Source organism: Balaenoptera musculus, chromosome 14 (genome assembly GCF_009873245.2).
Source record: "Balaenoptera musculus isolate JJ_BM4_2016_0621 chromosome 14, mBalMus1.pri.v3, whole genome shotgun sequence".
NCBI lineage: Eukaryota > Metazoa > Chordata > Mammalia > Artiodactyla > Balaenopteridae > Balaenoptera > Balaenoptera musculus.
In genome coordinates this window covers 82,557,444-82,581,666 of record NC_045798.1, presented here as the reverse complement: position 1 = coordinate 82,581,666, position 24,223 = coordinate 82,557,444, and the positions used below count along the sequence as shown (strand labels likewise).

Here is a 24,223-nt window from a genome sequence, read left to right as displayed (position 1 = left end):
GCAGTGACCCCAGGAGAGACTGAACCAGACCTACCTGCTAGTGTTGGAGGGTCTCCTGCAGAGGCAGGGGGTGGATGTGGCTCACCGTGGGGACAAGGATACTGGTAGCAGAAGTTCTGGGAAGTACTCCTTGGCATGAGCCCTCCCGGGAGTCTGTCATTAGCCCCACCAAAGAGCCCAGGTAGGCTCCAGTGTTGGGTTGCCTCAGGCCAAACAACCAACAAGGAAGGAACCCAGCCTCCCCCATCAACAGTCAAGTGGATTACAGTTTTACTGAGCTCTGCCCACCAGAGCAACAGTCAGCTCTACCCACCACCAGTCCCTCCCATCAAGCCTCTTAGATAGCCTCAACCATCAGAGGGCAGAGAGCAGAAGCAAGAAGAACTACAATCCTGCAGCCTGTGGAACAAAAACCACATTCACAGAAAGATAGACAAGATGAAAAGGCAGAGGGCTATATACTAGATGAAGGAACAAGAAAAAAACCCAGAAAAACAACTAAGTGAAGTGGAGATACACAACTTTCCAGAAAAAGAATTCAGAATAATGATAGTGAAGATGATCCAGGACCTCGGAAAAACAATGGAGGCAAAGATCGAGAAGATTCAAGAAATGTTGAAAAAAGACCTAGAAGAATTATAGAACAAACAAACAGAGATGAACAATACAATAACTGAAATGAAAACTACACTAGAAGGAATCAATAGCAGAATAACTGAGGCAGAAGAACGGATAAGTGACCTAGAAGACAGAATGGTGGAATTCACTGCTGCAGAACAGGATAAAGAAAAAAGAATGAAAAGAAAGGAAGACAGCCTAAGAGACCTCTGGGACAACATTAAACACAACAACATTCGCATTATAGGGGTCCCAGAAGGAGAAGAGAGAGAGAAAGGACCAGAAAAAAATATTTGAAGAGACTATAGTTGAAAACTTCCCTAACATGGGAAAGGAAATAGCCACCCAAGTCCAGGAAGCACAGAGAGTCCCATACAGGATAAACCCAAGGAGAAACATGCCGAGACACATAGTAATCAAATTGACAAAAATTAAAGACAAAGAAAAATTATTGAAAGCAACAAGGGAAAAACAACAAATAACATACAAGGGAACTCCCATAAGGTTAACAGCTGATTTCTCAGCAGAAACTCTATAAGCCAGAAGGGAGTGGCAGGACATATAAAGTGATGAAAGGGAAAAACCTACAACCAAGATTACTCTACCAAGCAAGGATCTCATTCAGATTCAATGCAGAAATCAAAAGCATTACAGACAAGCAAAAGCTACAAGAATTCAGCACCACCAAACCAGCTCTATAACAAATGCTAAAGGAACTTCTCTAAGTGGGAAACACAAGAGAAGAAAATGGTCATAGGAACATACATATCGATAAGTACCTTAAATGTGAATGGATTAAATGCTCCAATCAAAAGACACAGGCTTGCTGAATGGGTGGAAAAACAAGACCCATATATATGTTGTCTACAAGAGACCCACTTCAGACCTAGGGACACAAACAGACTGAAAGTAAGGGGATGGAAAAAGATATTCCATGCAAATGGAAATCAAAAGAAAGCTGGAGTAGCTATGCTCATTTCAGATAAAATGGACTTTAAAAGAATGTTACAAGAGACAAGGAAGGACACTATATAATGATCAAGGGATCAATCCAAGAAGAAGATATAGCAATTACAAATATATATGCACCCAACATAGGAGCACCTCAATACATAAGGCAACAGCTGACAGCTATAAAAGAGGAAATCGACAGTAACACAGTAATAGTGGGGGACTTCAACAACTCACTTACACCAATGGACAGATCATACAAAATGAAACTAAATAAGGAAACAGAAGCTTTAAATGACACAATAGACCAGATAGATTTAATTGATATTTATAGGACATTCCATCCAAAAACAGCAGATTACACTTTCTTCTCAAGTGCGCATGGAATATTCTCCAGGATAGATCACATCTTGGGTCACAAATCAAGCCTCAGTAAATTTAAGAAAATTGAAATCATATCAAGCATCTTTTCTGACCACAACGCTATGAGATTAGAAATGAATTACGTAAAAAACACAAACACATGGAGGCTAAACAATACATTACTAAATAACCAAGAGATCGCTGAACAAATCAAAGAGGAAATCAAAAAATACCTAGAGACAAATGACAATGAAAACACGATGATCCAAAACCTATAGGAGGCAGCAAAAGCAGTTCTAAGAGGGAAGTTTATAGATATACAAGCCTACCTCAAGAAACAAGAAAAAGCTCAAGTAAACAATCTAACCTTACACCTAAAGGAACTAGAGCAAGAAGAACAAACAAAACCCAAAGTTAGCAGAAGGAAAGAAATCATAAAGATCAGAGCAGAAAAAAATGAAATAGAAACAAAGAAAACAATAGCAAAGATCAAAAAACTAAAAGCTGGTTCTTTGAGAAGATAAACAAAGTTGATAAACCATTAGTAAGACTTATCAAGAAAACCAGGAAGAGGACTCAAATCAATAAAATTAGAAATGAAAAAGGAGAAGTTACAACAGACACAGCAGAAATACAAAGCATCCTAAGAAACTACTACAAGCAACTCTATGCCAATAAAATGGACAACCTGGAAGAAATGGACAAATTCTTAGAAAGGTATAACCTTCCAAGACTGAACCAGCAAAAAATAGAAAATAGGAACAGACCAATCACAAGTAATGAAATGGAAACTGTGATTAAAAATCTTCCAACAAACAAAAGTCCAGGACCAGATGGCTTCACAGGTGAATTCTATCAAACATTTAGAGAAGAGCTAACACCCATCCTTCTCAAACTCTTCCAAAAAATTGCAGAGGAAGGAACACTCCCAAACTCATTTTATGAGGCTACCATCACCCTGACACTAAAACCAGAAAAAAATACTACAAGAAAAGAAAATTACAGACCAATATCACCGGTGAATATAGATGCAAAAATCATCAACAAAATACTAGCAAACAGAATCCAACAACACATTAAAAGGATCATACTCCATGATCAAGTGGGATTTATCCCAGGGATGCAAGGATTCTTCAGTATACGCAAATCAATCAGTGATACACCATATTAACAAACTGAAGAAGAAAAAACATATGATCATCTCAATAGATGCAGAAAAAGCTTTTGACAAAATTCAACACCCATTTATGATAAAACCTCTCCAGAAAGTGGGCACAGAGGGAACCTACCTCAACATAATAAAGGCCATATATGACAAAGCCACAGCAAACATCATTCTCAATGGTGAAAAACTGAAAGCATTTCCTCTAAGATCAGGAACGAGACAAGGATGTCCACTCTCACCACTATTATTCAACATAGTTTTGTAAGTCCTAGCCACGGCAATAAGAGAAGAAAAAGAAATAAAAGGAATACAAATTGGAAAAGAAGAAGTAAAACTGTCACTGTTTACAGATGACATACTATACATAGAGAATCCTAAAGATGCCACCAGAAAACTACTAGAGCTAATCAATGAATTTGGTAAACTTGCAGGATACAAAATTAATGCACAGAAATCTTTTGCATTCCTATACACTAATGGTGAAAAATCTGAAAGAGAAATTAAGGAAATACTCCCATTTATCATTGCAACAAAAAGAATAAAATACCTAGGCATAAACCTACCTAGGGAAAGAAAAAACCTGTATGCAGAAAACTATAAGACACTGATGAAAGAAATTAAAGATGATACCAACAGATGGAGAGATATACCATGTTCTTGGATTGGAAGAATCAATATTGTGAAAATGACTATACTACCCAATGCAATCTACAGATTCAATGCAATCCCTATCAAATTACCAATGGCATTTTTTACAGAACTAGAACAAATCATCTCACATTTTGTATGGAGACACAAAGACCCCGAATAGCCAAAGCAGTCTTGAGGAAAAAAAACAGAGCTGGAGGAATCAGACTCCCTAACTTCAGACTATATTACAAAGCTATAGTAATCAAGACAATATGGTACTGGCAGAAAAACAGAAACATAGATCAATGGAACAAGATAGAAAGCCCAGAGATAAACCCACACACCTATGGTCAACTAATCTACGACAAAGGAGGCAAGGAGGTACAATGGAGAAAAGACAGTCTCTTCAAGAAGTGGTGCTGGGAAAACTGGACAGCTACATGTAAAAGAATGAAATTAGATACCCCCTAACACCATACACAAAAATGAACTCAACATGGATTCGAGACCTAAATGTAAGACTGGACACTATAAAACTCTTAGAGGAAAACATAGGAAGAACACTCTTTGACATAAATCACAGCAAGATCTTTTTGGATCCACCTCCTAGAGTAATGGAAATAAAAACAAAAAAAAAACAAATGGGACCTAATGAAACTTCAAAGCTTTTGCACAGCAAAGGAAACCATAAACAAGACGAAAAGACAGCCCTCAGAATGGGAGAAAATATTTGCAAACAAATCAACAGACAAAGGATTAATCTCCAAAATATATAAACAGCTCATGCAGCTCAATATTAAAAAAACAAACAACCCAATCCAAAAATGGGCAGAAGACCTAAACAGACATTTCTCCAAAGAAGACATACAGATGGCCAAGAAGCACATGAAAAGCTGGTCAACATCCCTAATTATTAGAGAAATGCAAATCAAAACTACAGTGAGGTATCACCTCACACCAGTTAGAATGGGCATCATCAGAAAATCTACAAACAACAAATGCTGGAGAGAGTGTGGAGAAAAGGGAACCCTCTTGCACCGTTGGTGGGAATGTAAATTGATACAGCCACTATGGACAACAGTATGGAGGTTCCTTAAAAAATTAAAAATAGAATTACCATATGATCCAGCAATCCCACTACTGGGCATATGCCCAGAGAAAACCATAATTCAAAAAGACACATGCACCCCAATGTTCATTACGGCACTATTTACAATAGCCAGGTCATGGAAGCAACCTAAATGCCAATCGACAGATGAATGGATAAAGAAGTTGTGGCTCATATATACAATGGAATGTTACTCAGCCATAAAAGGGAACGAAATTGGGTCATTTGTTGAGATGTGGATGGATCTAGAGACTGTCATACAGAGTGAAGTCAGTCAGAAAGAGAAAAACAAATATCGTATATTAACACATGTATGTGGAACCTAGAAAAATGGTACAGATGAACCAGTTTGCAGGGCAGAAGTTGAGACACAGATGTAGAGAACAAATGTATGGACACCAAGGGGGGAAAACCGTGGTGGGGTGGGGATGGTGGTGTGCTGAACTGGGCGATTGGGACTGACAGGTATACACTGATGTGTATAAAATTTATGACTAATAAGAACCTGCAGTATAAATGAACAAACAAACAAACAAACAAAACAACTAATACTAAACTTTCTTTGGGTATTTGTATGGAAATATGTTAATATAAATGTTTCAGACATTACATGAAATTTCTAAGAAAAAAACAAAACGAAGATATAGGATTTGGGAAATACAATGTGAATAAACTGAAACACGATTAACTGATATCCAGGTATTCCAGGTACAAAGTAACACTTATGCAAAACTTTTAAAAAATTTAAGAAGTTTATGTATATATTGGCATTTGGGTTTTGCCCAAATAGTTTTCATTTTTACTGTGGGGCGATTTATTCATGAATATTCCATTACAAATTTCAAATGGGAAAAACTACAAAAATAACTTCATTATATTACAGAATAAATTCAATGCTTCAAATAATTATTTAGGAAATTAACCAGGTTGTTCCGACTTTAAATATTACTTGCCCTGAATTATTTGGAGATAACTTTTCAGATTTCATATACTGACAAAGACAGACATAGCTGAGCTCTTCCTTTCCTTTTCTCTTTTCCTTAATGAAGGTAACAGAATTTATTACCCAACCTCTGGGTTTCCAACATTGAAGCCATCTGTTCCTTTATTCACTAGGCATTGAACATACTCCAAAAAAAAAAAAGAATGAACAAGGGCTCTCTTTTCAAGGAATGGCAGAACGCAGAAATGTTCATTTGTATTCAAGAATGTTTTATTCATAGTTGTTACAGCAGACCTGGTGGGCCATGGTGATTTGCACACACACACACAGCACACTGATCACCACCCCTCACTCCCCATCACAACACAGAGCAATCTGTTATTTGGCAATTTAAATATTTTTTCCTATGGGGCAGTCAAATTAGTCTCCCAAACTTGTTTTGAAAAACAATGATCTCTTTGAAAAAGGAAGATGATAAACATATCATTATAACAAAACTTAAGTATAAACTTTACTCATTCATTAATTCATCAAATTTTTATTAGCACTGTGGTGTTGGTAATTCCAGGAGGAGAAAGACACCAGGGTTATGTCTTCATTGAGCTTAAAATCCTACAGAGCAGAGAGGTTTTGAACAAGGTACATGAAGTCCAAGTTCCAGTGCTATGGGGGAATACAGCAGAGGTACTAAGATGAGGGGCAGGAAGCATGAGATCCTACACCGAGGATGGAAGGAAATGTAGAGATGGTTGGTTGAAGTGTGCGGGGGGCATACTAGGCTGGGGGATCTCATACAAGGTCTACACGTTAGGAAGGAGCAAGACACACACGTATGTACACATGCACATGTGTCTTTGTACTCATGAATCATACACAAGGTACATAGGTACACATTTAGGATTATTTTTATTGTTTGTTGTTATTGCTATCAGTTTCTTTTTAGCATGTTAGACTATACCACTTTTTATTTCTGCAATTCTTTCCCTAATCTGTCTTTTAACTTAAAAATACATCATAGTTGACCTTACAGATAACTGATATAGAGCTAGTATTTTATTGCACATTTTACTGAGATAATTGTAGATTCACTTGTAATAATAAGAAATACTACAGAGAGATCCTGTGTATATTTTGACCACTTTCTTCTCTCTGACCCCAATATTAATATTTTGCAAAATTATAATACAACATCACAACCAGGATACTGACATTGGAAGTCCACTGATTTTATTCAGATTTCCTCAGTTTTACTTGTACTTATTTGTGTGTGTGTGTGTGTTAAATTCTACACAATTTATCACCTTGTGGATTTGTGTGTGCACCACCACAATCAAGATAACTGCTCAGGTCCAATACAAGTTCATGTTACCCTTTTATGACCATACACTCCACGTCTCCACACCCCCAAACCCCTACCCTAACCTCTGGCAACTAAACTGTCCTCCATTTGTAAAATGTGTCATTTCACAGATGTTGTATAAATGAAATCACAAAGTATATAATCTTTTGGAATTGCCTTTTTTTCACTGGGCCTAATTCACTTGAGATTCACCCAGGCTGCTGCATATATCAAACATTTGTTCCTTTTTACTGCTGAGGAGTAGTTCACGGTATGAGTATACCACAGTTTGTTGAAGGACCTCTGGGCTCTTTCCAGTTTTTGACTATTATGAATAAAGTTATTATGAACATTTTTGTACAGGTATATATATGTGTGTGAACATAAGTTTTCTTTTTTTTCCCCTGAGATAAATATCCAAGAGTGCAATTGCTGGCTTGTGTAATAATTACATATTTAATTTTATAAAAAGCTGCCACCCACTTTCCACAGTGGCTGGACCACTTTACATTCCCACCAGCAACATATGAGTGATCCAGTTTCCCTGCAACCTCTCAAGCATTTAGTGGTATCACTATTATTTTTTTTAATTTAAGCCATTCAGATAGGTGCACAGTGATACCTCATTATGGTTTAATTTGCATTTCCCTGATGATTAACTTTTTAAAAACTTGGATACATTCATGGGAATGTTCACATATGCATAATTTCATATAAATGGGATATTTTATATATACTGGGTATTTTCTTCTGTTCATTTTATTTTATTACTTTTCCTTTTTACTTGCCTTTTTTCTACCCATCTTCCTTTCTATCTACCTTGTTATCATCTCCTCCTCGCCCCAGGTAATGCTTGTTAAAACACACACTCTTTCCATTTTTCTTTTACAAAATGGGATTATTCACTACATACTTCTCTGCTGGTTGTTTTGCCTGAAGAACTACACTTCTTAGAAATGTCTTCAAGTTAATTGGGTTAATTAGAATTCTTCCTAGTGATTGCATAATATTTCATGATAAGGATATACCATAATTTATTCAATGATTTTCCTGATAGGCATTCACTTGTTTCCAATTTTGTTGTCATTACACATAATGTATAATACACAGGATATATTCCCAAAGGGGTTCACTGAGTCAAGGGTATGCATGTTTATAATGTCAGCTGTCAGTTTTCTTGAAAAAAACAATTGAAACAATTTACATTCTCACTAGCCATTATGAGAGTACATTTTGATCTTCATTTTCATTAGAAGTAAATGTGAGAGCTCCTTTTAATCATGGCTTTAATCTTGTTATTTTAGTTTTCACATCTGACTGCTTTTAAGTTTGAGTCTGTTTTCCATGTAATTTTGTCGTTTTATTAAAAGATATAGACTACTCCATCTTAATATCTATCTGAAAAACATAATTTGCAAGAAAAAATACTCAAATTCCTTGTTTTTAAGTACTTCCTTTTTTCCCATTGGCATGCCACGAAGTTAAGACAATTTTTAAAAATTGTGCCATGGCTTCTTAAACATTTTTACTACCATCTAAAAGCAGACTGTTACATCTACACATAAAAAAATGGTTTAAAAAATAAATAATACTTTCAAATTAATCATAATTTAAACTAGTTGAAAACTCTGCAAGAAATGCAAAAAAAGGCATTCTTCATTTTTACACTTAGATCTTGCCTCAGTCTCACTGTCAGGAGATTCTTCCATTGAAATTTAAGGCCATTTTCTTTTAAAGAAGAGCCTTTCATTTCTCAAAAATCTTACATGAACCATGAAACTACCACCACTGCCAAAAAAGAAAACAAAAGCTTCCAATTTCAGACCTGTGGGTTACAACTGTGAGTCTAAATTTCAGAATTATGGAGAAACATAATTCAATATCATTCTTATCAGAAATAAGAGGCTCTGGTATTGCCTATGTACCCACAACACAAATCAGTACAAATAAAAATCGTAAAACAACAGTGAAAATTGAAACATACAAACAATAAAGAAAATGCTCTTTTACCTGTTTTGGAAAACCAATTCTCTGGTTGTTGTTAGTTTTTTTTTTTTCTTTTTTTTTTAACATCTTTATTGGAGTATAATTGCTTTAAAATGTTGTGTTAGTTTCTGCTGTATAACAAAGTGAATCAGCTATATGTATACAAATATCTTCATATCCCCTCCCTCTTGCGTCTGTCTCCCACCCTCCCTATTCCACCCCACAAGGTGGTCACAAAGCACCGAGCTGATCTCCCTGTGCTATGTGGGTGCTTCCCACCATCTATTTTACATTTGGTAGCGTATATATGTCAATGTCGCTCTCTGACTTCGTCTCAGCTTACACTTCCCCCTCCCCATGTCCTCAAGTTCATTCACTACGTCTGCATTTTTATTCCTGTCCTGACCCTAGGTTCTTCAGAACCATTATTTTTTTTTAGATTCCATATGTATGTGTTAGCATACGGTATTTGTTTTTCTCTTTCTGACTTACTTCACTCTGTATGACAGACTATAGGTCCATCCACCTCACGACAAATAACTCAATTTCATTTCTTTTTATGGCTGAGTAATATTCCATTGTATACATGTGCCACATCTTCTTTTTCCATTCACCTGTCAATGGACACTTAGGTTGCTTCCATGTCCTGGCTATTGTAAATAGTGCTGTAAAGAACATTGTGATACATGACTCCTTTTGAATTATGGTTTTCTCAGGGTATATGCCCAGTAGTGGGATTGCTGGGTCGTATGGTAGTTCTACTTTTAGTTTTTAAGGAACCTTCTTATTGTTCTCCATAGTGGTTGCATCAATTTACTTTCCCACCAACAGTGCAAGAGGGTTCCTTTTTCTCCACACCCTCTCCAGCATTTATTATCTGTAGATTTTTTGATGATGGCCATTCCTACTGGTGTGAGGTGCTACCTAATTGTAGGTTTGATTTGCATTTCTCTAATGATTAGTGATGTTGAGCATCCCTTCATGTGTTGGTTGCCAATCTGTGTATCCACTTTGGAGAAAAGTCTATTTAGGTCTTCTGCCCATTTTTGGATTGGGTTGTTTGTTTTTCTGATATTGAGCTGCATGAGCTGCTTGTATATGTTGGAGATTAATCCTTGTCAGTGGCTTCGTTTACAAATATTTTCTCCCACACTGGGGGCTGTCTTTTCATCTTGTTTATGGTTTACTTTGCTGTGCAAAAGCTTTTAAGTTTCATTAGGTCTCATTTGTTTATTTTTGTTTTTATTTCCATATCTCTAGGAGGTGGATCAAAAAGAATCTTGCTGTGATTTATGTAATAGACAGTTCTTCCTATGTTTTCCTCTAAGAGTTTTATAGTGTCTGGCCTTACATTAAGGTCTTACATCCAGTTTGAGTTTATTTTTGGGTACAGTGTTAGGAAGTGTTCTAATTTCATTATTTTACATGTAGCTGTCCAGTTTTCCCAGCACCACTTATTGAAGAGGCTGTCTTTTCTCCATTGTATATTCTTGCCTCCCTTATCAAAAATAAGGTGACCATAGGTGTGTGGATTTATCTCTGGGCTTTCTATCCTCTTTCATTGATCTATAGTTCTGTTTTTGTGCCAGTATCATACTATCTTGATTACTGTAGCTTTGTAGTATAGCCTGAAGTTTTGGAGCCTGATTCCTCCAGCTCCATTTTTCTTTCTCAAGATTGCTTTGGCTATTTGGGGTCTTTTCTGTTTCCATACAAATTGTGTCATTTTTAGTTCTCATTCTGTGAAAAATGCCATTGGTAATTTGATAGGGATTGCGTTGAATGTGTAGATTGCTTTGGGTAGTATAGTCATTTTCACAATGTTGATTCTTCGAATCTAAGAACATGGCATATCTCTCCATCTGTTTGCATCATCTTTAATTTCTTTCATCAATGTCTTATACTTTTCTGCTTACAGGTCTTTTGTCTCCTTTTATTCTTTTTGTTGCAATGGTCAATGGGAGTGTTTCCTTAATTTGTCTTTCAGATTTTTCATCATTAGTGTATAGGAATGCAAGAGATTTCTGTGCATTAATTTTGTATCCTGCTACTTTACCAAATTCATTGATTAGCTCTAGGAGTTTTCTAGTGGCATCTTTAGGATTCTCTATGTATAGTATCATGTCATCTGCAAACAGTGACAGTTTTACTTCTTTACCAATTTGGATTCCTTTTATTTCTTTTTCCTCTTTGATTGCTGTGGCTAAAACTTCCAAAACTATGTTGAATAATAGCAGTGAGAGTGGGAAACCTTGTCTTGTTCCTGATATTAGTCGAAATGGTTTCTGTTTTTCACCATTGAGAACTATGTTGACTGTGGGTTTGTCATATATGGCCCTTATTTTGTTGAGATAAGTTCCCTCTACGCCTACTTTCCAGAGGGTTTTTATCATAAATCAGTGCTGAATTTTGTCAAAAGCTTTGTCTGCATCTATTGAGATTATCAGATGTTTTTTATCCTTCAATTTGTTAATATGGTGTATCACATTGATTGATTTGCGTGTATTGAAGAATCCTGGCATTCCTGGGATAAACCCCACTTGATCATGGTGTAGGATACTTTTATTGTGCTGTTGGATTCTGTTTGCTAATATTTTGTTCAGGATTTTTGCATCTATGTTCATCAGTGATATCGGCCTGTAGTTTTTTTTGTGTGTGTGTGACATATTTGTCTGGTTTTGATATCAGGGTGATAGTGGCCTCACAGAATGAGTTTGGGAGTGTTCCTCCCTCTACTATATTTTGGAAGACTTTGATAGGGTAGGTGTGAGCTCTTCTCTAAATGTTTGATAGAATTCTCCTGGGAAGCCATCTGTTCCTGGGCTTTTGGTTGTTGGAAGATTTTTAATCACAGTTTCAATTTCAGTGCTTGTGATTGGTCTGTTTATATTTTCTATTTCTTCCTGGTTCAGTCTTGGAAGGTTGTGCTTTTCTAAGAATTTGTCCATTTCTTCCAGGTTGTCCATTTTATTGGCACAGTGTTGCTTGTAGTAATCTCTCATGATCCTTTGTATTTCTGCAGTGTCAGTTGTTACTTCTCCTTTTTCATTTCTAATTCTGTTGATTTGAGTCTTCTCCATTTTCTTCTTGATGAGTCTGGCTAATAGTTTATCAGTTTTGTTTATCTTCTCAAAGAACCAGCTTTTACTTTTACTGATCTTTGCTACTGTTTCCTTCATTTCTTTTTCATTTACTTCTGATCTGATCTTTATGATTTCTTTCCTTCTGTTAACTTTGGGGTTTGTTTGTTCTTCTTTCTCTAATTGCTTTAGGTGTGAGGTTAGGCTGTTTATTTGAGATTTTTCTTGTTTCTCGAGGTAGGATTGTATTGCTATAAATTTCCCTCTTAGAACTGCTTTTGCTGCAGCTCATAGGTTTTGGGGCGTCATGTTTTCACTGTCATTTGTTTCTAGGTATTTTTTGATTTCCTCTTTGATTTCTTCAGTGATCTCTTGGTTATTTAGTAGTGTATTGTTTAGCCTCCATGTGTTTGTAATTTTACAGTTTTTTCCCCTGTAATTTTTATGTAGTCTCATAGTCTTGTGATCGGCAAAGATACTTGATAAGATTTCAGTTTTCTTAAATTTACTAAGGCTTGATTTGTGACCCAAGACATGATCTATCCCAGAGAATGTTCCATAAGCACTTGAGAAGAAAGTGTATTCTGTTGTTTTGGGATGGAAAGTCCTATAAATATCAGTTAAATCCATCTTGCTTAATGCGTCATTTAAAGCTTGTGCTTCCTTATTTATTTTCATTTTGGATGATCTCTCCATTGGTGAAAGTCGGGTGTTAAAGTTCCCTACTATGATTGTGTTACTGTTGATTTCCCCTTTTATGGCTGTTAGCATTTGCCTTATGTATTGAGGTGCTGCTAAGTTGCGTGCATAAATATTTACAACTATTATATCTTTTTCTTGGATTGATCCCTGGATCACTACGTAGTGTCCTTCTTTGTCTCTTGTAAGAGTCTTTATTTTAAAGTCTGTTTTGTCTGATGTGAGAATTGCTACTTCCACTTTCTTTTGATTTCCACTTGCATGGAATATCTTTTTCCATCCCCTCACTTTCAGTCTCTATGTGTCCCTAGGTCAGAAGTGGGTCTCTTGTAGACAGCATATATACACGTCTTGTTTTTGTATCCATTCAGCCAGTGTATGTCTTTTGGTTGGAGCATTTAATCCATTTACATTCAAGGTGATTATTGATATGTATGTTCCTATTACCATTTTCTTAATTGATTTGGGGTCATTTTTGTGGGTCTTTTTCTTCACTTGTGTTTCCTGCCTAGAGAAGTTCCTTTAGCATTTGTTGTAAAGCTGGTTTGGTGGTGCTGAATTCTCGTAGCTTTTTCTTGTCTGTAAATCTTTTGATTTCTCCATCGAATCTGAATGAGACCCTTGCCGGGTTGAGTAATCTTGGTTGTAAGTTTTTCCCTTTCATCACTTTAAATATGTACTGCCACTCCCTTCTGGCTTGCAGGGTTTCTGCTGAAAGATCACCTGTTAACATTATGGGGATTCCCTTGTATGTTCTTTGTTGCTTTTCCCTTGCTGCTTTTAATATTTTTTCTTTGTATTTAATTTTTGATAGTTTGATTAATATGTGTCTTGGCATGTTTCTCTTTGGATTTATCCTGTATGGTACTCTCTGTGCCTCCTGTACTTGATTATTTCCTCTCCCATATTAGGGAAGTTTTCAACTATAATCTCTTCAAATATTTTCTCAGTCCCTTTCTTTTTCTCTTCTTCTTTTGGGACCCCTATAATTCGAATGTTGGTGTGTTTAATGTTGTCCCAGAGGTCTCTGAGACTGTCCTCAGTTCTTTTCACTCTTTTTTCTTTATTTTGCTCTGCAGTAGTTATTTCCACTAGTTTATCTTCCAGGTCACTTATTCGTTTTTCTGCCTCAGTTATTCTGGTATTGATTCCTTCTACAGAATTGTAAATTTCATTTATTGTGTTGTTCATCACTGTTTGTTTCCTCTTTATTTCTTCTAGGTCCTTGTTAAATGTTCTTGTATTTTCTCCATTCTATTTCCAAGATTTTGATCATCTTTACTATCATTACTCTGAATTCTTTTTCAGGTAGACTGCCTATTTCCTCTCCATTTGTTTGGTGTGGTGGGTTTTTACTTTGCTCCTTCATCTGCTGCATATTTCTCTGTCTTCTCCTTTTGCTTAACTTACTGTGTTTGGGGTCTCCTTTTCGCAGGCTGCAGGTTCGTAGTCCCGTTGTTTTTTGTGTCTGCCCCCGTGGGTAAGGTTGATTCAGTGGGCTGTGTAAGTTTCCTGGTGGAGGGGACTAGTGCCTGTGTTCTGGTAGATGAGGGTGGATCTTGTCTTTCTCGTGGGCAGGACCACGTCCAGTGCTGTGTTTTGGGGTGTCTGTGAACTTATTATGATTTTAGGCAGTCTTTCTGCTAATGGGTGGGGTTGTGTTCCTGTCTTGCTAGTTGTTTGGCATAGGGTGTCCAGTACTGGAGCTTGCTGGTCATTGAGTGGAGCTGGGTCTTAGCATTGAGACGGAGATCTCTGGGAGAGCTCTCGCCATTTGATATTACGTGGTGCCGGGAAGTCTCTGGTGGTCCAATGTCCTGAACTCGGCTCTCGCACCTCAGAGGCTCAGGCCTGATCCCCGGCCGGAGCACCAAGACCCTGTCAGCCACACGGCTTTTGGGAAGTCTAAGATCTTCTGCCAGCATTCAGTAGGTCTTCTGTAGGAGTTGTTCCACATGTAGACGTATTTTTGATGTATTTGGGGGGAGGAAGGTGATCTCCACGTCTTACTCCTCTGCCATCTTGAAGGTTCTCCTCTGGTTGTTGTTAGTTTTAATATGCAACATTATTTGAGAGCTCAGAGAAAAGTGAGGTTATGCAGTTGTAAGACAATGAACAAGAAGGCACTTTTGGATATTAATATATGATACCAGCAAGTTTGGGATGGGTTCTATTATCACATGGGGATTTATATTACCAGTTAACAGACGTCTATGCAACCTCCAAAAAGACAATTTTTAATGATGAAATGAGGTCAGATGAGTAGTGAAGAAAGGTACATAAAAGGAATAAAGGCATTCAAGGAAAGAGGAACACTTTGATACATTCTAATTCAATTCAGCAAAGCTAAGATAAGTGTAGGTGAGGAGGTGTGAGCAATTTATTTAGGCAAAGTGATTTTATGTTTTTGAATAACATAACCCAGTAATAAATATACCTATAAACTTTGACCATAAATACAGAAACTTTACTCCCTTTTAAAAATTACTCAACAAAGCTTCTCCTAAAGACTCATCTATTATTTGAAATTCACATCTTTCAAACCCTTAGTGCTTTTTGCTTCCATGCATTATAAAGTGAATACACCATTTCCCTGAACAAAATCTTTAAAAAACTATAATAAGCCAACTAATATATTACACAGCACAGGGATTCCAAAATCAAAAACACTGCAAGTTCCAATGATAACCTGCCTTGTGTCTCAATAATGTCAGAGTGCAGTATGAACTGGGATGCTAAAATTCAATCTGAAAGGTATTTCATTGTAATACTGAGAATCCATGAAGGCAACCAATCACTCAAAGTTCTGTTTTGAAATGTTTGGGGACCGCGGCTGTGCCGTGCCACACTCCTGCACAGCAGCACTGTTATCGTGCTACCAACTACCTCCAGCTGCACACTCACCAAGGACCAGAACACACAGCACGCGCTTGCCCTAACAGCTTCTCACCGGCATTGTTTATTTAATTCTCCGAACTTGAAAGGAAACCTCAAGTGTCCTCAGACCACCTGGGAGCAAAAGCCAGACACATAATAAACAAGCACCCAAAACATCTGTAGAAATAGATACACTGAGCTTCTTACTAAAGCCTTCCACAGCACATTCTCATCACAATAAGCCATCCTATTCAGTGGTAGATCTCAGTCCATCTGGGCTATTGTCTCAGAAGCAACTCCATGTCTTCAACCTGGAGACAAGGTTATAATTGCTTACCTGACTCACAGGCAAATGTCTTTGACGTTTCATCATGAAAGATAATTGCCACTGCATGCTTCTTTGTCTCTCGAGGCAGCCTGGTTATATTCTTGATGTTGTGCAGTTCAGTTACCTTGAAAGAAAAATATTTTTAACTTAGTGTACAGTACATGCTATATATTGGTGCTTACACAAAATGATCAGTTATTACTGTCTTAAGCCATTTTCCAATGGCTATTTTTACTTGGTAGCCAGGTATGATGTACTGGGTACAAGGAACTGCTGTAAATAGGCCTTTAGTCATGTGGTGGTCAGGTGTGGGTGATGGGACGTGTTCCACAGTCCTGTCATTAGGTCTCAGTCTTTAGTGAGCCTGTGCCTCTGGACAGTGAGCTTAACAAGTGTTTCTCAGTCCTCCCTAACCACAGGTGGGAGAGGATGGCTGGAGTGGGCAGAAATTGGGTATTTACCTTGTCTTTAACAAGGGTACCAGTTTTGACTTGATCAATGTTCAATTCTTTCACTTTATCACACGTGTTAACTGAAAATGAAGGATTTTGGTGAAGGGAAATGATTTAATTCCATTTATGATTCACAATGCCATCCTAGAAGCACTATCAATCACTAACTAGTGTTCTAAGTGAAAAAAGATAAACAGATATACTTATATGTTTAAAAAATTTTGGTCCTCCATTTGTGAAGATGATACCTCTGATGTTGATTAGGATATACTAGTATGAAAATAGTTTAAATGACCAATTCATGGCTAAAAATTGTACTGATGACACATAATATCTGTAAAATAAAACTATGTGGCTACTTGTTAAAGAGCTTTATGTTTTTTGTCATATTTCCTTTTAAAATCTGTAGTGATCTAGACTTCTAGCCTCATAAAATAACATGCTTATCACTGTGTTGCTGTGTAAGCTGTCCATAGGGACACTTTTGTTCTTTGTCACAATGAATTTACAGTCTACTGTCTACATTCTACATTGCAGAAAAATTAATTTTAATATATCTTTTCTTCATATTTGTTTATTTCTCTCCTTGTCATTATCTCATTTAAGATTAACATGCAAAATTAAAATGGGTAAGATAAGTGATTTTAAGTTAAATAAACTAAAAATGATTTGCTTCATATATATGCATATATATAAACACCTATATGTATTCATTTGTGAATTATACATATACTATATCTATCTATCTATCTATCTATCTATCTATCTATTTATCTATCTATCTATCTATCTATCTACCTACCTACCTATCTATTTGGAAATACTCATTTTCTCTTCCAGGAAAGAATAATTAGACAGTAATATCTTACAATGTCTGAGGTCTAATACTCTGGGGAGAAAGATGAGAATTTTTTTTGGAACAATGATTTGCATATTATATTTAAAGTACATTAAAGCATGTTCTCAATGATAAACTCTTGAATTTTTAAATGATTTGATAACTGACTCAAGTAATATTTAAGCCAAATTTTTTTCTAACATAGTAAGTTAAATATATTTTAAAAAGAGATATTATTTTCAAGTGTTATTAATTTTAAATAAACAAATGATCTTATCAAAATTAAATAGAGACTAAAAGCAATGAACATTATGTGTTGCTTAAGAACTGATGCAATTTATGTCAGGTGAGCATAAAAGTGATATGCTGCTATGTACATTATATATAATATCTAGTTGTACCAAACAATATCATAAAAACATTTATTATTCTACTCAAAGGTCTTTCCGAATATGTTTATTTACAAATATAAAAGAATATTGGAACAGATATTGTGGATTACATCTTTTTTTGTCACCTCATAGCAAAAAATCAACAGAACAAATTAATAAATACCCTAGCAAAATGCAGCAAGCGCTAGAGATTTTCTAACTTTAGTGCCTTAGGCAATCTGACAGATGATGTAGTTCAAACAAAGTGTTTGCTCTTCTGTAAAATTTACATTTAGAAATTCAGAGAACCTCTTCAAGCAGACATTGTTACACTGGTTTCCACAACAGTGCAAGGCATTTTGTTGTTGATCAACAGTGCGATGCCACCCACTTCAGTGTGTGCCCTAACACACTGAAGAGATGCCAGAAAGCAAAATACTCATGAGGAGCATAAAATTCCACTTCTCAGATTGTCTTGGTTAGGAAATTCAAGTGTTATACTAGATTATAAAATGTTACAAAATCATACCAGAAGATACAAAAATCATACTTAGAAGATTTTCTAAGGAGTTGGTATACCTTTGGAATTTGATATATCTTTAATTCAAAATATATTTTAAAAATATTTAAAATCATAACAATTTAGGTTAAGATATATTTGAATCTCCTGTCCTCACTTTTCACTCTCAGTACTATATGATTTTACCATCCAGTACAAAACTATTTGTATTTTCTTCCATGAAGACAATTTTTAAAATAATGTCTTTAAATGTTTTAAAATAAAAATGTTTTTATTAGTCTAAAACCTAACAGTGTGACATAAAAGTAATTATGAACTTTTATTAAGATTGTGAAATCCTAGAGCATTTCAATAAAATATATCAATAAATTATTACATCATTTAACTATTTAATCCATATATCTGAAATATTGATTTTTCATATTGCTATAAAAGGACAAAATTTTAAAGTTTAATAATAAAGCATTAAAATAATTACTTTAAATATGAAATCAACAGAATTTAATTAAAGGAAAAATTACTTGAAAATAATTCTGGTTGTTCAAGTCTAAGTCAATAAATGCCACGGTCAATAATTTAAAATATTGAGGTCTAATAAGTGATAGAAGTAAAGCCTAAATATCAACATACCTAAATGATGACTTTGTTACCTGGTGTTATTTAATTTTTATTTCAAGGAGCAATCCCCAAGGAATTCATAGTGATAAGAGTCAGAGATAGAGAGTTCAAAGAAGAAACACATAAGCTTTTTCTGTAGGACTTCATAACATAGTTGGGGCGATAAGATTACAAATGACGGTGATAAACCCTGCGATAGCCAAACAAACACAGAAGAAGAAAGTCTGTATTTCTGCAACCAATTTGTGGATTAGTCACCTGTACCAATCCATGTTACAAGAAAACTGGATTTTAAAGCATAAGTTAAAAAAGTATATAGACAGCTTCCAAACCTTACTCTCCTGCCCTATTTTGTTCATGTGGATTATATCTATTAATGAGCACAATAAGAAATATTAGTACTTATAAAGTATTCAAAATTTATTTATTAATGTGTTTAAAACTAATAATAAACCATTTTATGATAACACAAATACTATTTTAAAATTAAAAAAAATTTCTTAAATAGGCAAAGAGTGTTAATGTTTTTACATTTTTGCAAAACTCAATGTCTGGCTTAAGAGAGGACAGCTTGATACTCATTTCTGCTCCTGAATTCAGATACATGGTTTTGATTAAGTATATACAGAAAATAAGTCTTCACACAGACATGAAGTTGTAAAAGGGAAGAATAGTTTAAGAGCATTTTCAGCCAACTGTAGATATTCTTCAATTCTATCTCCAAAGTTGACATATTTCTTTTAAAGGTTATTACCATGGGGGGTCTGACATAGTGTCATACACGTTTTACACTCTGTTGCATTAAAATCCATAGGCCTCTTTTCACCTTTGACTGATTATGGGTAAAACACTGGTTCACTGAGTTATGAAGATCTTATAAATGTCAACATATTTCATTGTCAATATAAAAAATCCGTCAATATCACCCTTGGTTTCCAGAAAAAAAATCTGTAAGTTTTGAGAAGTTGTTAAGCTCAAGAATGCAGACACAGTAGATGCCCAAAATTTAATTTTCATCTGAAAACTTAAAATTTAGCTTTGTTAATAAATACTGTCAATTGTTTTCTTTGAAGACAGGCTCATTTAGTTCATTTTTGAGAAAATGTCTGAGAAATACGCAAGTCTGAATAACCATAATTTGTCTGTCAATCACACTTTGATTAAAATAGGTGTTCTGTGAAAAAATTTTTTGCCAGTTTGCTTGTAATTTCAACAATCACACAAGTGCTCCCCCTGGAGATAATCATTTCGTGTCAGTATGTAGCAGATGTGTTTTATGGGTTCTTACCATTTTTTCACATACAGTATTAAAAAGATGTACTTAAAGGTCTAGATTTAATAAAGTTATTTTTATTGTTTCATCAAGATGATTCCTAAGTAAACTGAAAATACAATTGACATATGTTTTGTTTGTTTATTTGCTTATTTGGGTGAATATATGATGGTAAAGAATACAATGACTTTAGTCCCATTTATTTTTACTGCTTTGCTTAAGCCTTTGGTGTCATATCCAAAAATATAATTGTCAAAACCAATGTCAAGGAGATTTTCCCCTATGTGTTTTCCTAGGAATTTTATTGTTTCGGGTCTTACACTTAAGTCTTTAATCCATTTTGAGTTGATTTTTGTGTACAGTGTAAGAGAAGGTTCCAATTTCATTCTTTTGCATGTGCATATCCAGTTTTCCCAGCAACAATTATTGATGACACTACCCCTTTCCCATTGTTTCTCCTTGGCACTCTTGTTGAAAATTTGTTGATGAAATATATATATATTATTTCTGGGCTCTCTATTCTGTTCCGCTGGTATCTTTGTCTACTTCTATGTCATTGTCATACTGTTTTGATTACTATAGCTTTGTAATATAATTTTAAATGAGGAAGTGTGATGCCTAAAGCTTTCTCAAGTTTGCTTTGGCTGTTCAGGGTCTTTTGTGGTTTGATACAAATTTTAGAATTGTTTTTTCTAATTCTGTGAAAAATGCCTTTGGAATTTTGATAGCGATGGACTGAATATTGTATATTGCTTTGGGAAGTATTGATATTTTAACAATATTAATTCTTCAGGTCTATGAACACAGGATATTTCTATTTATACCTGCTTCAATTTTTTTTTCATCAGTGTGTAATAGTTTTCAGTGTACAGGTCTTTTACCTCCTTAGTTAAATTTATTCTTAAGTATTTCATTTTTTTGATACTATTGTAAATGGGGTTGTTTTCTTGATTTCCTTTTTGGAGATATCATCACTGGTATAAAAAAATGCAACTGATTTTTGTATGTTGACTTTATATCCTACAGCTTTACTGAATTCATTTATTAGTTCTAACATTTTTTATGGAATCTTTAGGTTTTCCACATATAGGATCATGTCATCTGCAAAAAGCAATAATTTTACTTCTTCCTTTCTGATTTTGATGCCTTTTATTTCTCTTTCTTATCTTATTGCTCTTTCTATTACTTCCAGTACTATTTTGAATAGAAGTGGTGAGAGTTGGCATCCTTGTCTTTACCAGATCTTAGAGTAAAAGCTTTCAGTTTTCCTCCATTGATTATGATGTTAGCTGTGGGCCTTTCATAAATGGGCTTTATTTTGTTGAGGAAATTTCCTTCTGTACCTATTTTGTTGAGAGGTTTTTTTTTAAATTATGAATGGATTTTTGACTTTGTCAAATACTTTTTCTGCAGCCATTGAGATGATCACGTGTTTTTTATCTTTCATTTTTTAATGTCGAGTATTGCATTGATTGATGTGCATATGTTAAACCAACTTTGCATCCCAGAGATAAATCCCACTTTGTCGTTATGTATAGTCTTTTTGATGTGCTGTTGAATTCAGTTTGCTAGTATTTTATTGTGGATTTTTGCATCTATGTTCATCAGAGATATTGACCTTTCTTTTCTTGTTGTTTCTTTGTCTTTGCTTGCCTTTGGTATCAAAGGTGATGCTGGCCTCATAAAAGGCCAGCGTTTGGAAGTAATTCATCTACTTCTGTTTTTTAAAAAGTTTCTGCACAGCAAAGGAAGCAATCAATGAAAAGAAAAGGCAACCTACAAATTGGGAGAAAATATTCATAAACCATATATTTGATAAAAGATTAATATCCCAAACATATAAGGAATACATGTACAACACTCAATAGCTAAAAACAAAACAAAACCAAATAACCTAATTAAAACATGGGCAAAGGACCTAATAGATGTTTTTCCAAAGAAGACACACAAGTGGCCAACCAACATGAAAAAGGTGCCCAACATCACTAATCATTAGGGAAATGCAAATCAAAACCATAAGGAGATATCACCTCATACCTGTTAGGAGGGATGTTATCAAAAAGTTAAAAGATAAGTGTTGGAGAGGATGTAGAGCAAAGGGAGCCGTAGTACACTGGTAGTGGAAATCTAAACTGGCACAGCCACTATGGAAAACAGAATGGATGTTCCTCAAAAATTAAAAATAGAACTACCACAAGATCCATCAATCCCTCTTCTGGGCATATACCCAAAGGAAATGAAATCAGTACATCAAAGAGATATCTGCAATCCCATGTTCATTGCCGCATTATCCACAATAGCCAAGATATGGAAACAATGCAAGTGTCTGTCAATGAATAAATTGTGATATACATATAACATATAAAATATGAATATTATTCAGCATTAAAAGAAAAAGATCTGGCCATTTGTGACATCACACATGAACCTGGAGGACACTATGCTAAGTGAAATAAGCCAGACAGAGAAAGTAAAACACTGTATGATCTCACTTGTGGAATCTAAAAAAGTTGAATACATGGAAGCAGAGCAGAATAGTAGTTAATGGTGTGGAAAGTGGGGAAATATTGGTGAAAGGATACCTAGTTGCAGGTATGTAGGGTGTTAAGTCTAGAGATCTAATGTACAGCATGATGACTATAGTCAATAATACTATATTGTATTATGTATTGTATTGTGACCAGATTTCAGGTGCTCTCACCACACGCACACACACACACACAAGGTTAACTATGTGAGGAGATGGATATGTTAATTAGCTTGACTCTAGTCATCATTTTACTATGTATATGTATACCAAAGCAGCACGTTGTACACCTTAAATATATACAAATTTTATCTTTTAAAAAAGAATACAATAACTACTACTATTGTTTGGAGCCATTGCCTTGATTTGTGCTGCAGTTTTACCTATTATTGCCTTTGCACCAAAACAAAGTGAAAATGACAAGTAATATATTAGTACTATGATGGAAAGAGTGTTGTCTTCATGGGCCACTCTGAGATCCACTGCTCCAAATATAGCTTTGTCCCAGGCCCACAACACCTGCTCTGTCATAAAACTCTGTCAAAGTCTACTTCATGAGCACTCTTACTCCTTCCCTTCCACAACTTCACTACTCATCCAGACTCTCACTCTTTCTCATCTTAAATATTTCCATTATTTTTCCATCAGCTGTCATACTCTTCATCTTCCATTATCCTGTTCACACTGATCCTAGACTAATATTGTTAATCCAAACATTTGGTGCTGCCCCTCACGGCCTTAAAACCATTTAATAACACCTCAAAATTAAGTTCTCACTCCTTAGCAAGGCCTTGACAACTTTAATGACTCAGTTCCTACCTGTACATCTAATCTCATCTTTCTCTACACCAACTTTGAACACAAGTTAGGTTCCAGCCATATACAAAATCTTTCAATTTTCCTGAATAGAAACATGCTACTGAAAGGTTATGTAGTCTTTCACAGAATAATCTTCTTGGGGTTCCCAGTTCCTTCATCTTCCTGTCAAGCTCACAATCATTCATCAAGACCAATGGCAAGCCTCCCTTAGTCTCTCCTGAATGACTCATGCACGGTTAATAACTTATCCCTGTTGGTGATGGAGGGGTGGGATGTTTCTCAAGACCTTGACAGCTTGATCTGAATTTGGATGGCTTCTTGACTCATTATGAAACCTGGTTGTGTTCTTACACTGGACTCAGTAAGTAAATTATTGAGTTGTTCCTTTACTAATTAATGTCATTTATTTATTAATTCTTTACATAACTAGACTTCAACATAGGATTTTTTTTTTTGGCATTTTGACTATATGCTTTTCACAGTGACGACCAGTAGGCATCTGTTAAGTGATTATTTCTTTCATATCTGATGAGAGAAGAAAAGACTAAAGATAAAGAAGAGGATAGCATACAGCTGCATTGGGCTATATGTTCTGAAAGGGAGGGCATACTTCTATGTATAACTTATGAAGTAAGTCAGAAAGAGAAAAACAAATATTGTATATTAACGCATATATGTGTAATCTAGAAAAATGGTATAGATGATCTTATTTGCAAAG

At 35.3% G+C, this 24,223-nt stretch overlaps 1 protein-coding gene across 1 annotated transcript in view; it reads right to left on the bottom strand.

Moving 5' to 3' along the window:
- The window catches only part of DOK6 (docking protein 6), a 408,332-nt gene that overhangs the window by 224,177 nt on the left and 159,932 nt on the right, over positions 1–24,223 (bottom strand). The window contains exon 3 of the mRNA XM_036824038.1: positions 16,097–16,211. Coding sequence (XP_036679933.1) covers positions 16,097–16,211 — 115 coding nt within the window. The remainder of the gene's footprint in view (positions 1–16,096; positions 16,212–24,223) is intronic.